The sequence below is a fragment of the Lepisma saccharinum genome, chromosome 17 (assembly GCF_977018435.1).
Source record: "Lepisma saccharinum chromosome 17, izLepSacc3.1, whole genome shotgun sequence".
Lineage (NCBI taxonomy): Eukaryota > Metazoa > Arthropoda > Insecta > Zygentoma > Lepismatidae > Lepisma > Lepisma saccharinum.
The window spans coordinates 2524336-2542411 of NC_139245.1; the positions used below are offsets into that span (position 1 = coordinate 2524336).

Sequence of the window (18076 nt, forward strand, 5' to 3'; positions counted from 1 at the left end):
CATCACTCCAGGGCAATATAATCTGTCCACTCTAAATGCTCAATTACCCAGAGGTGTAGTGTTAAGTCAAAATTCTGTCACTCACAGGGTAGAAATTGTATCTGCTACAGAAACAGTGGATCTGGCTACGATAGGAGAGCTGTTGGGCTTTGAGAACAATACAAAACTTGAACCGGGCATTAAACACACTGCTATGAATATACCTAAATTCTTAGCCATAGAGACTCTGAATATTCACTGTAATGTGGCTGAGGGTATGATCACCAAATCAAATGGCATAGGCACTCACAAACAAACAGGGATCATTGCAACATTCAAACCTAATTCTGAATTCATGGAGCCCATCATCTACAATCCATCCCCAACATTATATTTTCCTGTGTGTCATAATAGAATAGATTATATTGAATTGATGGTCACTAATGAAAAAGAAGAATTAGTTGATTTTGCTGGAGCCACAACAACTGCTATCATAGAGATTAACATTTAAATAAAAATACATACAATGGAAAATATTGAGAGTTATGAGCTACAATCATTCCCCCCAAACAGGAGGACATTTGCAAATTTAAATCAACCCAACACAGAAATCGAGGTTGATCTTGATGTAGGGGATGGCTTTATACACCCCCACAGAGCAGATCTATACATCAAATTTGATGTTGTAAAGCTCGATGGTACAAATTATCCGGCAAATTCAAATATAAGACTTGTAGACAATTTTGTGCCGCATCTATTCTCTGAAATTGAGATCAGAAAGCATGGTGTTGTTATAAACAGAGTAGATTATCCCGGCATTACCTCCACAGCTTTGGCTACATTAAAATTATCCAAAACCGAGGCTTCATACTACAAAATAGGAGGATTCGAGGCTGGTGATAAGATATTATCTAAGAACCACACAGTGCTGTTCCCCATGCGCCTATTGCCAGGATTCTTCTCAGATTACAAAGAAATTATGTGGAAGGGTGGGTTAAGAATCACATTTAGAAGAGCTGCAAATGATAACAATGCTTTGATGAGGTACAGTACAATAAACTCTACAGGGGAAGCTCTGCCTAATACCCTACCAGATGCAGGCAAATGCATTATTCAGACTATGGAGCTAAGAATCCCTGTTGTTGAGTATGAGGCCAGCTATGGTCTTAAATACAAAGCAGATATAATAAAAAATCCACAAATTCCTCTGCAATTTTATACGTATCAATGCGTACAGAAGCCCGCATCTGGTACATATTATGAGTTTGATGCTACAAACTCATTCTCCAGCATACAATTTGACATGCCTGATTTTGTGGTAGTACTGTTTCAGACTGGGAGACACAATAATCAGGAAAAAAATTCAAGTAAATTTGATAACTGCAACATCAAGAACATATATCTTAAAAATGGCAGAAATGAGGTCTTTCCTAGAGAAAATTACAATTTAGACATGTCCAAGGATGACTTCCTGAAATTATATGAAGCTTTTTCTTCCTTCAAGCGTGTCACTACAGGCAATACTGACATGTACTACACACCAGATGAATTCAAGACACAGAGACCCATGTTTGTAATTAACACTTCAAAAAGAAAACAGGTTGTGGTGAATGACAGAACAAATATTAAAATTATCTGTGAATTCCACGAGGCTTTACCTGATGACACCATATGTAGTGTTATTCTCATAGGAGAAAAATCATATGTTTATGATGTAAGAAATGAGAGAGTCACAGAGCAATTCTAGAGGGTCTCTGCATATTGCATTGTTTTTAATATTGGATTGAGGCTGGGGTCCAATTAAACTTAAATTGGAAGTAAATACGTGTGTGTATGGGTGTGTATGTGTGTGTGTGTGGCCTAGTTTTAGGTATGGCCAAAAAAAATATCAAGAGGGGCATATTTTTGACAGGATTATGGACAACAATCTCACAGAAGTGCCTTTTTGTAAGTATAGGCACATCAATCTGAGGGGCTCTTCCTTTCTCATGGAATCCATGAGGGCTTTTTTACAAAAATCTTGGATTAGATGGGGTTCCACACTAGAGCAAAAAGCTCATATATGCATGTTGAGCTAGTTTTAAGTGTAGACAATTCTGCTAGAGAAGAGCTCTTCCTTTATCGAGCTGGTAATAGCACAAGTACTACTACTTACAATGTTTGTGTATGTATGTAATGTATACATGTATTGGTAGGTAAATGCAGGGGAAAAAGTACTCTATGATAACACTGGCTATAATTGTAATTTTCTATGTAAATGTAACTAGAACTTTACAAATCAGTCAGTATAGTATTGTTAAGGAACATTAGAAGTATGCAGTACAATGATAGCTGCAATGTATTTAAAGCAAAGCAAGAAAAAAAGCACCTTGAAGTATGAAAGAATTCAAATTATGGAATATGTAAGTTAAGAAAATTCCTGATTGACATTTCAAATTGTGTATTTATTATACTACAAAGAACAAATGAACCAATTTCCCTGATAGAAACTATGATTTTATATACAATATCACATACACATTTCATAAATAATAAAGTTAACCAGACTGACAGCAATAAGCATGGAATTGTGACGTGATTCGAAGAAGTGTTCTCAGGTTACTAACCAGGTTAAATCGGCATTTAACCAGCATGGCAACCCAAGAATACTTGTACATTTCAACCACTGGCACATGCAGGGGGAGAGCTGATAGTACTACAATCCTTCGACATTTTAAGAAATAACAAATTTCAAATGAAACCAGTAAAGAACTCTGGTATAAAATGACCCTTGATTACATTCCTATCATTGAACAACTTTCAAATGGAATGTTAAAAATAGTTAAATGATATACTTTATTGTGTATCCGACTTCCCCTAAAACGCAGGATCTCTGTAAAAAAAAATTCTGCATATGCAAGTGCTTGCAACTGTCTTGCAGGGAAGGAACTCATAGACATCTCTGACAATAACCTCAGAACCTTTCTATACACTTTTATTAAAAATCTGAGCTTGCCACAGCTGATAAAACTCAAGTATAATAAGAGTGGCAAATAAAGATATTCAAAATATTAATTGCAATGTTTCATAGTGGTGGTACAAACTTGAGGCTACAGTGCAATTAGAATTACTAACTTCTCTGAAAATAACCTCTGTAAAACTAGTTCTTGAAAATCAACTTGTAACAATGTATTATGAAAAACAACAATGGGTGTTTCAAGTAAAACTTTATTCACTGATCAAAACTTCCTACAGCACTAGTATCATCAAACTTTCAAGTGTGTCAGTTCAATCCTTAGGAGCTAGTAAAAGTGGCATACGAGTTTTGAGAACATAAATTATACAAGTTACCCAGGTTTGGATTTATCTGTATCTAGATTGTGAATTAATTGCATATGGATCTTCATGTAGTAGGTCCGACTGAACACTTTTTGGCATACAGGGCATTGTGTATGACCACCATGTAATCTTTTGTGCATCGAAAGTGAGCCACTATGTTTGAACCCTTTACCACAAATCTTGCAAACAAACTTCAAGTTCGGTGACCGATCTGAATCACGAGTAACTAGCTTTCCAAGTTCTTCTTGAGCAGCTTCAGGTATCTCTCCCCACCAATCTTCCTGTTTCAGCCATTGAGCCACTACAGGAGGAAAAGATTTGGATGTACACAAAGTCCTTCATCCACTTAATATATACTACTTCAATGTTAATTTTATGCATATACAATTTATGTAACATACACACAAACACGAAAGCATGCAGTGATGTAATTTATCAAATAATTCTGATGTCAAGTGCTATAGAGCGACCACAAGGGGAAAAAAACTTCAACAAAAAGTCCCCGCGCAGCTTTCCCTTCTTCCGCTCCGTTCAGGCCATATGGAAGCATGCCCACTCTCCCCCTCCCCTCATCACGGGAGTACCGTACACAGGAGTAGCGGGTCTGCGCAGGTTGTTTTGCTTGTGGTTCCACTATAGCTAGCAGTTGCATTTTGCTCACTTGATATATTAAAACAATGATAAAATCACTTCTAAGTTTCTGAACTATTTGCAAAGTGTTATCACCAACTTAAAACTGATTTTATCATGCTTTGCTTTTTATCAGGTGAACAAAGCATGCAATAATGATGAGCTGAATATATTGCAGTGAATTCATTTTATTCATGGTCTGAATTTGTTATGATGCTTTATTTTTACAAAGACAATAACCTTATACAAGCACATGAAAACAGAAAATAAAAGCATTGTGGTTGTATCACACACACACAAGCAATACTCTACTCCTTTGGAAGAAATACATTAAGCACGCAATCCTGCAACTGTTCTCCAATTGAATCTGTCTGATGAGGTTGCCATGAATTATGATTGAAACATCTTCATTAACACAAAGCTCTAAATAAACTTAACATGCACACATTTGTTCTTAGGAAAATGGTATTACAAATTTTCTGCAAACATCTGTTTACCAATCTGTAAGACATACCCTTTATGACTCAATAAAGAAAAACTTTTCATGGCAAGTTCATTACGGGATAGGAACTTTAGTAAATTATTACACACCTTCAACAATTGCAAACACTGTTAAGTAAATTGGAAGCTAAATCAAAATGCACAACTCCCATGTACCATTTCGTAAAAATAGATACATAAAAAGAGATATTAATATAATTTCAAAGAAAAACTCAAAGAACCAAGGACGAGTAATTTCTCCTCTTTCTTCAACACAGCAACTACTTCTAAATCTATTCCAGCAGTTTCATTCAAAATTTCCAAATTACTATTTACAATCCATCATGCAGATTTACGTCCACACCATTATACAAAATTTAGGTTAACAAAGAGTAGGGAAGGGTTTTAACACAACACTGAAACAACATGATTAAAAAACAAATATGTATTTCCAGAATTACAGGATTCTATACAGAGTAGTGGCATAACAGAGTAGTGGCATAACATCATATAAAATATTTTGTTTCCATCTGCCAACAAAATAGAGATTCACAAAATAAATTTCAGAAAGGCAAATTAAAAAAATGGAGCTGCTTCTTGCATTTTGCTTATTGACTAAAAAAAAATTGAATATATTATGTGGGGGTAACCTTATGCTTTGGGGGACTAGAAAATCTTTCACTACATGTCACATTATCGTCATTATTCAGAACCTCAACATGTATTGAAAAAGTGTAATAAAAACATGTGTGTGTACATTCAGGGATAAACCTTATCATGTACAAAATAACAGATACATTATGCCTGATTCTTACTTTCTCACATGTTATTATTGTTCATAGGAAACTTTTAACAAATATTTTATGGTTATCGGCATTTGATTCTCATGGGTTTTAAACAGCACATGGCTAATTCTAGGGTGCTCGAGAAAAGTATACAAACTGCGATTATATGTTGCTTTCATTTAAGTTACACTGAATCAATTAAATAAAATGTAAGTATAAAATTATATCGGGCATGTGTAAATATTCTAAATAGTGATAACCCAACATGTACATTTGTCTGTAATGTTTGCTATTAAAAGAATAAACATAACTAACATTGCGTGCTTCTTCCTGAGCAGCCTAGAATTAACAAGAAAAGTTGACTCTGTATTTTCTATGAATCAAATACCTAGAGAAGTTATCTGATTCTTAATATATATTAAAATTTTCGTAGCATTTTCGTTTTAATCAACTGATAAAAATTTACAGTATTTAATTGGCCATGGAACTGGCTTCAAAATAATTGGTTACAACATCCCTAACCAACTGGTTAGGGATGTAACAAGCATGAACGATATAAGGGTCATCCAGAAAGAAACCTCAGTGAGCTGGTAAACTGAATCAAAGGGAAATAATTTAAAATAACTATTTATTACGTACATATCTATACACACACACACACTACTTCTCAACATGCTTGCTAAGAGATTTGAGTCACTTCATGATGAGACAATATTTGCGCAGGTGCAATCAATAAGCAATTATTATCTGCAGCGTGATTTGTGCCCAACTGGCTACTGACACACATTCGTACCACCCACGAAGGCATTGCATCCGATTTCTTTCCCAGACAGGAACGTTCTTTGATGAGGGCATCTTGGAGGAGTAGTGTACACATATGTAATAAATGTATATTCAAAATTCTCCACTTCTTTTTGTTTTATTTTACCAGCTTGCTATGGTTCATTTCTGGATAAACCTTGTATTTAATGGCTCTGAGGAAAAAGAAAACTATATACTGAAAAATATAGTAAAGGTAATCTTGAGATTGCAGACACTGGCTATTTCTACAAATAATGATTCTGTGCAATTATCAGCAAATTACCCGATAATCACAATTTAGTTCAACATCAACATATGATATCAAACCCAAGATTGCCTGAACTACATGTTCATTCCATCTTTCTGAGGTTCCACATTATGTACCATCTGCATATGAATTCTCATGTATGTAACACGGTTGAATACTTTGAAGCACACGGGACAACACGTGTTACCCTTATGCATCGATTTATGCAAAGATAGGGAGCTGCGATGTTTGAATTGTTTTCCGCATATGTTGCATTGAAGACTGAACCTTTTGTATGAGTCTGCTGAAGTCTGCAGTCCTCGGAACAATAATTCTTCTACTCCAGCACTTGATTCTACAGAGAAAGAGGGAAAATGTCATTCTCTTCCTTTAAACAAACTTATATTTTGCTGCAGCACTTCATGCCAGAAAGTCAAGGAAAACAGAAGAAGATAATGGACTAGGAAAGTCACTTTTTATATACAGCATGCATTTGGGTCTGATTTTTCAATGCACCTGGTCATGTGCTAGAATACAATTTAACAGTGCAAAAATAAAGGTGCGTGGCAGTGATGTAACTGATAAAACAAGAATTACATCTTTCAAGAGTGTGGAATATTTGTTAACAGCACTATAATTCAATTACAAATAAAAAATATTGAAAACACAGAAGACTTAGGCAGGCAGGCCATGTGGCACGAATGGGAGAAGAAAGAAGAGTTTACAGCATTCTTGTTGGGAGACCTGTAGAAAGGCCAAGACGAAGATGGAGGGATAACATAACGTTAAAGGAAATTGGCAAGAATGGAAAAGACTGGATTGACCTGCCTAGGACTGGAATAGATGGAAAGCTGTGTTGCTGCATCCATAAACCTTTAGGTTTAAGAAGGCTAGAGAGTTACTTATTTAACAGCAAACTATTGCAATTTTAAATCAGGCTTGCTCTATTTGAGCAGCGCAAATGTTTTATGGATCCGAGTATATCCCTGACTGACAGTCCAGGTTGCAGTTGCAAGCCTATAACAGGCAATTTTAGGAGAAAGGGATCAGAATTAATACACAGTATTACTGTACATTGATGAAGTGAGCTACACAAAAAGCCATTCAAAAGAGAATACCTAGGATGTTGTCTGGAAAATTATCATTTGCTTGGACACCTTAAAAAGAATCTGGAAAGGAAAAAATTTACTGAAGAACATTGGGAAAGCCGGACAAGGGAAGCCACTGCTTCCCCCCCACACCCCTTCACAGTCGGGGGCTTTGCAAAACTTGAGTTTTAATGTTTTATTGTCTGCTATTTTTTTTAAAATTCTTGCCCTCATTTTAAACAGGTAAAAGCATTCTCCATCGAGCAGGTGGTATAAGAAGAGATTTAAGTGAATGCTTATTATGACTATTCGCATTACTGTCCTGCCCTGAAGATCAACGTAGTTTTTCTCTTCGCTTATGAACACACCAAGCTACATCTTCAATTCTCACCGGCCACATCTCAACGAGAACATCTTATTTCATAAGCCCCCATATACCTACTATGGAAAGTCATTAATAGTTCAACAGTGTAGACAAGGGTGTACTGATAAAGAAAACAATGGCCATGTATTTCCTTAACTAAACCAACATACAAATTCCATATGCTTAGTAGGAGAAATTATTGTTGTTCCACTTTACATATTTAAAACTGTCAAATCGATAAATCCACAGATATTACAATTTTCCACCTCAAAACAAGAACCAGTGCACCAGAAAATATCTGTAAACTGATGATTAATTAAATCTAAACCATTGACAATTTACAAGTGCTTAACAATATAACAAATTAAGATTAACAGACATGCAGCTGTTAATTTTGGACCTTGTTTTATGCATTACAATTTTTTCTATGAATAAAAAGAGAACAATGAATGTAACACCCAATCCATGGAAGACTACAATTCTGCTAAGTACATGGCTCTGTGTGATAATGCATTCAAGACAAAAAATAATACAATTACATACATAAAAAAATGTCTGATGAAGGGAGCATGTGTTTTCCTGAAACATCACAACAAAAACTGTGTGCTTATGCTTGTAATAACCAAAGACGACAAGATAAATAATACATAGTGCGCCTTACACAAATCAAGTTTATATTTAAAATTTCTGAGCAATACAATTTTACATTTCTTTCTCCTTGCTCTATTTAAAAATTGATTTTCCTGCATTTCTTGGTATTTCAATTACAGTAAATGTAAACAATATCAATTTCAATTCTTACTACAAATAAGTAAAGATCAGAAATAACTGTAACATGTGGTATTATACTAAATATCAATATAATTAGTAAAGAGGGCAATTTTAATACTAACAACCATAATATGCACTGAATGTAAAATGATCTGTACTTAAGAAAAATGTGTAAAAGACTACATGAATTTAAAAAAATAATGCAAATGAGTATATTAATTTCTTTGCATTACAAATAGGACCAAACAAATATTACAAATCTAGGAGAAACCACCACATGGTGTTCATACAGTAATACAAAAGGTTAAAGGCTTTGCTTGTGCCAGGTGTGAACATCTTGACATAATAAAAGGTACTCTTCTCTAGTTTCATAATTTATCCCTGAAGAAGCCAAATGAACTTGGCAATAAAAAAACAAAAAACATTTGATTATATTAATACATAAGCTGCCCAACAAGGACAGGTGGATATTCTTACTCCATGAAAAATATATTATTTGCAAAATATAAAAATACACAAGAAAATATTCCGTTTAAATCACAGTTGAATTAAGTACTTTACAATGCTGTATAATACAGTTACATATTTTCAGATAGCAAGAATTCGGAACCATGCTGCTGCAACATATGACGTTTCATATTAAACGTACGACTGAAAACAATTTTACATACTGGACATCTTGTGGAACCTGTATGAATTGTCCTATGCTGTCTAACTGATCCATGATGCCTGAAGCCTTTCCCACATACATCACAATAGAAAGGAAACTTCTCGGGGTCTTTACTTCCAATGGACGATAGGATATTGCCAGCTGTTTTGATGGCTTCTCTTAGTGAAAAAGATGAACTATGGCTCCCAAATTCGTCTGATTCTACAGAAGAAAATATGTTGCAGTTACTTTAGTTACTTGTAGTGCTCTACACAAAAATGTGTTCATCAGCAATCAGGTATTCAGTTGTAAGCAAGTACATTCAAAATTATATGTTCACTTTAAAGTTTCTTAATTACCACAACTTCTTATTCTGGTATTCAAGAAAAAACTTTATGTATTAAATTAATTTGCAGTTTTTATGTGTAGTTTCCAACGTATAAAATCCAACAAACTTGTGTCACGGATAGATCATTTGACACTAAGGCAAAGAGTGACAGTTTTGCACCAGGTGTGCCTTGATCCCAATATCATTGGAATGGGCAATGCTATTCACTATACAAGAGAGTATGAATTTCTCCTCAAGTTGATTATTAAGCTAGACACAATGTTTGGAAAATATAAGAATTTTCAGAATCTCATGTATTCGTTATGGAGGGAAAAAAATGCAACAACCTTAAGTTAAAGCTTATCAAATGGGAGTTTTCGACATTTCTTACAAAAAAAAATATTTGTGTCCTCTTTCCATTCATGTTTTTTTCTCCTCTTCTTTGTGGCTCAACAGCCCTTGAAAAGGCAGGGCCTGCCAGAGTAGCTTCTTCATTGGGTGACACATGGTCAGCACATCGGATCCCATTGCCACTGTTCTCTGGCTTGTCACCGTAGCCCACTACTTCTTCTATTCAAGTAGCTTCCCAATTGTCCTCACGATGCTGGGTCAACACCAACATTTTGGGGGCTCCCGCCGGAAATCGAACCTGGGACCGCTAGCGCCAAAGGTGAGACACGGGAGCGATGCGTTTTCCTATGCCATCGGAAGTTCCCAAGAAAAAAAAAAAAAAAAAAAAAAACTTAATATTAAGATTTGTCCCCCCTGTCCCCACAACCATCTTGTGCACAGGCCTCTCCTTCTCCAGCTCGCTGCATCCAAAGGTCAGGGGGGTGGGGGTGGTTTAGGGTCTTTCCACTGAAACTGTTCCTCCTTAAAATGACCTCAATTTCAATTTTACAGGATTGTTTATAATGAATAATAAATAATCATATATGTTGCTAACTTTGTCTTTAATTGTGCTCCTGTGAAATGATTGGTTACATCTGGAGAACAAAAATGTCCTACAGTTTATCACAAAGCACAATACAAACAACTTTTTCATATATCATATATTTGTGGATTATCTGCAAAAATGTACTATTGAATACAGACCTAAAAAATAAGTATGCATTATCAAAGAATGCTCTTGTAACATGTCTGCGTAGACACTAGTTTTAAGTAAAAGAGGATATCTGACAAACAGGGATGCTCAGCAGAAATAGATTAAACCATTACTTTCCATATAAATGTTTTCTTTTTTATCAGAATTGCCATTTAAGTTTTATATCTAGGTACTTTTAACCCTTATGCAAGGAAAAAACACTTTCTGTATGAACTTAACTGTTGTTTAAGGTTAGCACATTTAGAGTCCATAAATTTAGTATGAAAGTTAACAAAATACTTTATATTCACTATGTAAACTCCCAATTCTTTACACTACTCTATTGACGTGGGTATATTTGTTTATTGGTAAAAATACCGATAATTTTACAATGTAAAAATAGCCTGTAATTGAGTACATAATTTTGACATTTTGTAGTTATGTATGTAGAAAAAAAATGGAGTTCCTTCTAGCAAGGCAAAAACCATGTCACCTGGTGTGAAAAACTTCTCGGGAATTTTATGGAATATTTTCCATGTTATACCAGATGAGTAAATTGTGTATCCTATCAATTAATCCCTGTTATAAACAAACAATAAATGTCATTGGAATGTCTACATCTCGGACATTTTTAGTCAAAATGATGCGCTTGTAGTTGAAGGGATGAAAACAAAAACGCACACACACAGAAAGAGAGAGAGTGGGAGAAAGATGGGGGTGGGGGTAACGATAAACTGAGTACCACATCCTAATATATGCCAAACTGTTTATCAATCTTTGTAGACCACTAACATCAGATAAAATATTTTCAGGTTTCCCTGAAATATTACTATTTTACAGCCTACGCCAATTATTTATCAATCTTATTTATTTTTAATATGTACAAAAATTTAATAGCCATTAACCACTTTACTAAATTCATTTAAATTCCCTCATAACAAAATGCGAAAAAATTGAATACTTCAAGCACTGTGTGTATCGTCGTGTGAGAACCAGATGGATGAAACTCCAATTTATCAAATTTACATGAGAGAGGAAATAAAGTATTATTAGAAATGTGCCAGACTCTAAAAAAGTTATTAAATTAGAGATATGTGACACACTTTACCACTAAGGATTAGATGTGGAGATACATTAAAACCGAAAGCTGGAATTTTGGAGTTACATTCCTCTGGTTCTCAAACGATGTTATGTGAAACCAATGCCACCAGCATACTAAAGATTATGAACTGCACGCATATGACGTTTCATATCACTCTTTCTTCCCAGAACATGCAAGCATATGCTACATTTAGTTTCTCCTGCATGCATTGCTTGATGATACCGAAGAGATTTAATGTGGCGGAATGTTTTATCACATCTCTCACAAGAATAAAAGCTTGAGGTGTGAACACTTTTTCGCAAGCTGTACGATGTCAGACTGGACCACTCAGAGACAGCTTCTTGCTCCCATCCAATACCAATGCCTTCATCTGGTTGTCCTCCTATAAATGGAGGATAAATGTTACTCTTATCTTAGTGGATATCCAGTAGTTCTAAAATGTTAAAATAAATTTTCCACCAGCACACAATACAATCATGTGTTATTTCAACAGACACCATAAACGCACAACTTGAAACTGACACAAATGTTTTTACCAAGAAACTTACATTTGTGGTAAAAGAAACCAACAAACATAATCACTGCATTTCAGAATAGTGTGTTTTTTTTATTTGATATGCCTAAATGCACGGCCAAAAAAAAGGGTAGCTGGACAGAATTGCATATGGGAAAAGCAAAGAGAGGGCGGGACAAAAGTCGCTGTTTCCCGCGCACTGTGTGGCAATGTCAACCGAGCTTCGTTGTCTAGTTCGAGTGTCAGACCGACCTCTCTCCCGGGCACTTTTGTGTCATCCCTGACCTTTGGGCAAATACTGTCAAATTTGTAACACATGGATTACGAAGATCAACTCTACAACGAGATCAATGTTCTCAACAGTGTGACCTTCTGCTACCTGCCTAATTTCATGGCCGTGCATTTAGCATATAAGTACTAAATTACATGCCAAAGGCCAAAACAAGTTGTTGTTAAGTATAATTACTATCATTATTATATTTAATGACTCTTCATTACATTGTAATTAAATTATCCCACACTCTACAGTTTCAAGTATGAACTATAAGCACACATCCAACTCTTAATTACAGTTAGACTTTAAGAATTCTTTTTATGGGAAATGGTGTGTTTGCACAATTTGTATGATTCTAAGATAGTCTTCCAGGAAAATAAGCCAACTAATTTTTCACTCCTATTTAGTTTCTTAATAATTGCTATGTGCAGCTGGTGAAAAATCTTAACGAGACTGAGCTGTGCAAAGAAACAACAACCAATACGGATGTGCAAAAATAATATTTCCTTGCAAGTTATTTTACATCACTTTTCTAGTACTTTTGGCTAATTATGACTAGATGAAATAAATGAAGGACTTTCAGAAAAACGTGGTTTCAGAAAAACGTGGTTGCTCAAGCCAGGACTCAAACCTGGGACCCTTAGTGGCCAAGTTCATAAGTATACATTGCACATGCTTCGCCACTGAGGAAGCAAAACAGTAATTCTAGACAGACCCATAAAGCTGATTTGTGCAGACTATGCTATAGTTAGTTAAAACTCACTCATCAACCAATTTTATACTCTTGAAACATTATGAAGAAGGGAAATGAACCTATCAAGTATTTTTCTTGGGTGTACACACTGTGGATGACACTCACACAATTGAATACTTCTTTACTTCAGAAGAACTCTATGAATGTAGAACAAAACAAAAAGTAGCATCTAGCAAAATTGTCACGGTAGTGAAATAAAGGTAGCAGATATTCTGGACCATACTTTTACAGTTGCAGCCAACATAAATTAGGTTAGATTTGACAGAGTACAAATTTCCAAGGAATAGATAAGTGGAACTTGCATAAAATCAAAACCACGACTAAAACTTCCGAGAAGTTTGCTCTGAGTGAGAATAAAGATGCCAATTGCATTGCCATGCACAGTAGCTAAAAAAGAGGCAACTTTTCTTTCTTCTTTTTAATTGTGATGATACTGGTGGAAGTTACATGTGTAGTCATGGTGCACATTCTTAACAATAAAAGGTATAAAACATAAATGTATGCAAAGGCTCTCTTATGTTACAACATGGGTTTTATAAAGGATTCCGCTCTCACAAAGGGAGTCTTCCCTGATATTTGTCTACTCAGATAACCTACTAAGTAAATTCGCAATGATGATCAAGATTGCCTTGCCTTTTCATGGAAAAGAAAGGTAGCATTTAGGAATTTACCACCAGGATAGGTAAAAGATAAGCTTCAGTGTGTATATATACCACCACATGGCATCCTTTGGTATTGTATTTCTTTTGTACTGAAGAAGGAAACTGAATTTTGCAAAATGTGAGGTTGTGTATGAGCAGAACTTGCGGAACAAGTAGTTTCTAGCATGCAGTGAATGTTTTTCCAGATTTCAACTATTTATTAAGGGGAGATTTCACACCAAAATGCCAAGTGACACTGGACCACAAACTGCACACAAGTAGCCAATCTCTCCTATCTGCCTAAACATTTCACTGTGCATGCTGAAAAAAGAGTGCTCGAGGGGGAGTTTGGAATGACATCCAGGAGACAAGCAGCATGTGCAACACCCAAGTGAAAGGATAGTTTATTTCTTGATGTTCCATTTCAAACAACATATCAGTTTAATGCCTGTCAAATATGTCCCTTGTCACTTTGGTGCAAAATCTCCCTAAAGGTACAGAATATGTATCATAGTGGTTGGGAGCAGAAAAACGAAATGAAAATTATGTGGAGCCACTTAGGTTAGGTTTTGATACTGTTAATCCGTACATTCTTTTATTTATTTCAAAATTCTTTCCTACAAATAATGCACTGTCTAAGTAATGAAAATTTCTGCTTTAAATATTAACCTTCAAACACAGAGAATAAAATGTACAAATTACACTCATCTCTACAATGCCCTACAATTAGCTGTGATACTTGTATAATTCTTTTCAGAACTATGTATTTCATATTTACAAGCAAATGCTGCACACTTGTAACTGCATATCATGTAGTAATTTTTAATTTTTTATTCTTTTAAGATGATATCTCTTATAACACCATTAAGCCTTGTTTCCATGATTATGAAAAACTAAATATGCTGACCAAGGCAGTAATTTATTTTATTAAAAACATAAACGTTTAGTTTATGTTTTTAATAAAATAAATTACTGCCTTGGTCAGCATATTTAGTTTTTCATGATATCTCTGTGTTAAAATACTACATATATGCTGAGTCTTTACAAGAACCTGAAATTTTGCTTCTCAAATAAATATTACTTGAAACTGACATGACAGCGAGTTATTGCAAATTCACATACGAAAACAGGTGCAATTTATTTTGAATTATGTGGATTCTTCCAACTGAGCACCATGAACCAACAAAAGATGGCGTCTCATATTTCCTTTCCTGCTTAACACAATTGAACATATACAACATTTAGTGTCCCCACGGTGGATGGGCATATGGTGTTGCAGAGAGTTCTTATGCTGAAAGTTCTTCCCACATATGGCACAACTAAAACCCTTCTTTCCATAGTGTTTCTCTCGGACTGTACTCACTACACTAAATTCTTCCGGAATGTGACCAAATCCATGAGCAGTTGACCGAGTTGCTAGTGATTTTCCTTCAGTTGGATCAGCCCACCACAGTCCTCCTACAAAAGGAGGAACAACCTCACTTTATCTTCCATGATATAGGTTTATTTGTGTTCATGAAAAAGTACATTAAGCAGGAAAATTAGACAAAGATAGTACTAACTAATCAAACACTTGGAGGTGCCAAAATGTGTGTTCAATTAGGCATCTAAGGCTAAAGTTTTTAATTTTACTTCTCAACCCAAATCATTCTGGATAGAGTATGAGAACACAAAAAATGCAATATATATTTCGCCAAGGTCACAAGAGTTATCCGGAAATCAACTTCTGGTAAGTTGGTGAAATGAAACAAAAAACAAAAGGGAAAAGTTGGGATATACATTTATCATGAACATCTATACTACTTCTCTACATAATCATGTAGCATATCATATCGATGAACAAGCTTTGTATGCCATCGTAATGAAAAATTCTCAAAACTTCTAATGACACTTGTCAATTCCTCTGGCAAGCACATAAAAAAAAAATTGCAAGGTGACACAGTATTTGTTTAGGTATCATTAGAGGCACATATTTTTGGTAAATAAAGAAGCAAAATTTCGGTACAAAAGCACTCAATTTCAGGTTCATAAGCGGTAAATAAAAAAAAAAATTGCTGTTATAGTGGTGAAAAAGTGGTATATAAAATTACATTTTGGCTTTAAAAATGTGAATATAATCCAAACTTTGATTTAAAAACTGTACTTACTACAAAAAATAAACATATCCCTTCTAATAATACTCTGGTAATAACATAAATGTGCTAAGTTTATTCCTGAAAAAGGGGATTCATTTTTTCTTCTCAAATATTTACAGCAGAATTAATCATTTTTCTGATAATTGCATAACTCACAGGATAATTCTGACTTCAGAAAGTGTCGCGTCAGTAAATGAACGCTAAATTTCATGTTTAAGAATCTATTTCACATTTTGCAGTTCATTTCGCATCATTTTGTGACAAAACATGTAAGGAAAATGCACCTTCACCTTTCAGAAACAAGAAAAATTAACACTACAATGTGTTATTTCACATATCGTTTTTTCGTCAAAAACGAAATATGCATGCCTCTAGGTATCATCAATAACCTACCACTACATGTTCACCCCACCCATGAAGCAAATATATATGGATCCATTTCAATTGATCACTGCTTCTCCTTGTACCAAACAATGAAAGGTGGCTGCCTCCATTGATGTTCCTGCCAAGTGTGAAACTTCACTCTGTGATTTGATTTGTGCACGTGGAAGGGCATAGTGCAGCTGGTATGCAATGAAGGGTGAGTATTGTGTATGCAGGAATGGTGCCGAAAATTTCAAACCAGAAGAACATAAACATATTATGACATAAAAGTCAAATAGGGTGCAATCTTTACTGACCGATAATCTTGTGCAGAAAGTAAACGAAGTTATTCGCGAGTAGCATAGACTGTTTGATCAACCTGCCTACAGTCTACACCTTGCACAAGGCAGTTTTTCATTTGTTCATAAAGATGAATGTGTGGTTGGGGGGAATATTTCAAGAACAAGGAATTGTTGATGTCTTAAGGATTGGATGAACTCCCAGGAAGGAAGTGTCTATGACAAGAGAAAGCAAAATATCGTGCGTCAATAAGACAAGTGTCTCAATTCACTTGAATTGAACACAACCTAAACAAATACCCAATTGCATAATATTTTGGGAGTGCTGAATGGTAGTGCTATCACATTTAGTAAAGCTTGATTCCAGTAGGAATACCAAAATCGCAAGCACAATAGAGGTGGCTGGTCAATTATGGAACTTAGTATATTCTACTACACACCACTCAACATAAAGCAATTTGTACATCTTTGTAGTCAAAGAGCTGTTAATGCCCTGGAGTTCAGTTTAGTACATAACCCCCCCCCCCTCTTTTCCAGATAATTGTCATTATTTCAGCATAAATACTTTTTGGAATGAAAAAAAGACCCAAACAAGAACAATATCTTTTGAGGACAGCATTGTCAAGAATAAATTCCAACAGAATGGGGTAACAAGCCTGAAGTTCTAGATTAATAATGGTTTAATTTGTGCAACCTAATGTTATGTACTTTATTAATGAAAATTACCGAATTTTCCAGCGTGTAAGATGCAATTTTCCCTTTAAAAATAGGTCTGAAAAACAGGGTGAGTTTTTGATTACCTCCATCTCTGGAAATTTTGTTCCTAGTTAGACAACTTCCTTGCAGTGTGGTGGAAAAGATTAAATTGTATTCTTTCCTAGTTAGATTAGGTAAATTATCTTTAAAAATTGACATACATTTTACTTCATGTATGAAATACTGTACATTAATTACGAGGTGTGGCTAGAAAAAACCGGATTGATATTGCTGTCGACAAACGGCAAGCGCGTCAAGGTCAAGCGGTGCATGAGTCTACAATGTGATATCCTGCCTATGGACTCCGTGATTTCCCAGGGTGCACGGCGATCAGTTCCGCTGTAGCTTGTGGACGAAGTGAACCGTACATCTGTGCTCAGTCGGAAAAATGTTAAGTGTGAAAGTGAAACATCATATTAATTTGATGTCTCTTATGAAACTCGGAAAATCCGCCACAGAAACTTATGGTTTGTTGAAGGAAGTATACGGAGATGAGTGTTCATCACGCACGCAAGTATTTGAGTGGTTTCAAAGTTTAAAGAGGGATGAGAAGTAATCGTGGACAACTCGTGTCCTGGATGGCCTTGCATGTCAAAAACGGAATCAAACATTGCAAATATTGGTGAATTGATTCAAAAAGATTGTCGCTTGAGTATTCGAGCTATTGCAAAACAACCAACATTATTACGGTGCTGACGACCCTTCGTGAGCCAC

The 18076-nt window shown here is 35.2% G+C and overlaps 1 protein-coding gene across 30 annotated transcripts in view; it reads right to left on the minus strand.

Moving 5' to 3' along the window:
• Positions 1-18076, minus strand: part of LOC146001468 (zinc finger and BTB domain-containing protein 8A-like) — a 212921-nt gene that overhangs the window by 122898 nt on the left and 71947 nt on the right. Inside the window, exon 6 of one of the 30 annotated variants that reach the window (XM_083138809.1) lies at positions 3291-3598. The exons of 24 other annotated variants lie outside the window; for them this stretch is intronic. In XM_083138809.1, coding sequence (XP_082994935.1) covers positions 3306-3598 — 293 coding nt within the window. In that variant the 3' untranslated portion in view covers positions 3291-3305. Of the gene's footprint in view, positions 1-3290; positions 3599-5576; positions 6596-8967; positions 9335-11544; positions 12009-14843; positions 15268-18076 lie in introns of those variants that run through there. 5 more of the 30 variants (XM_083138823.1, XM_083138808.1, XM_083138816.1 and 2 more) reach the window with 5 other exon arrangements.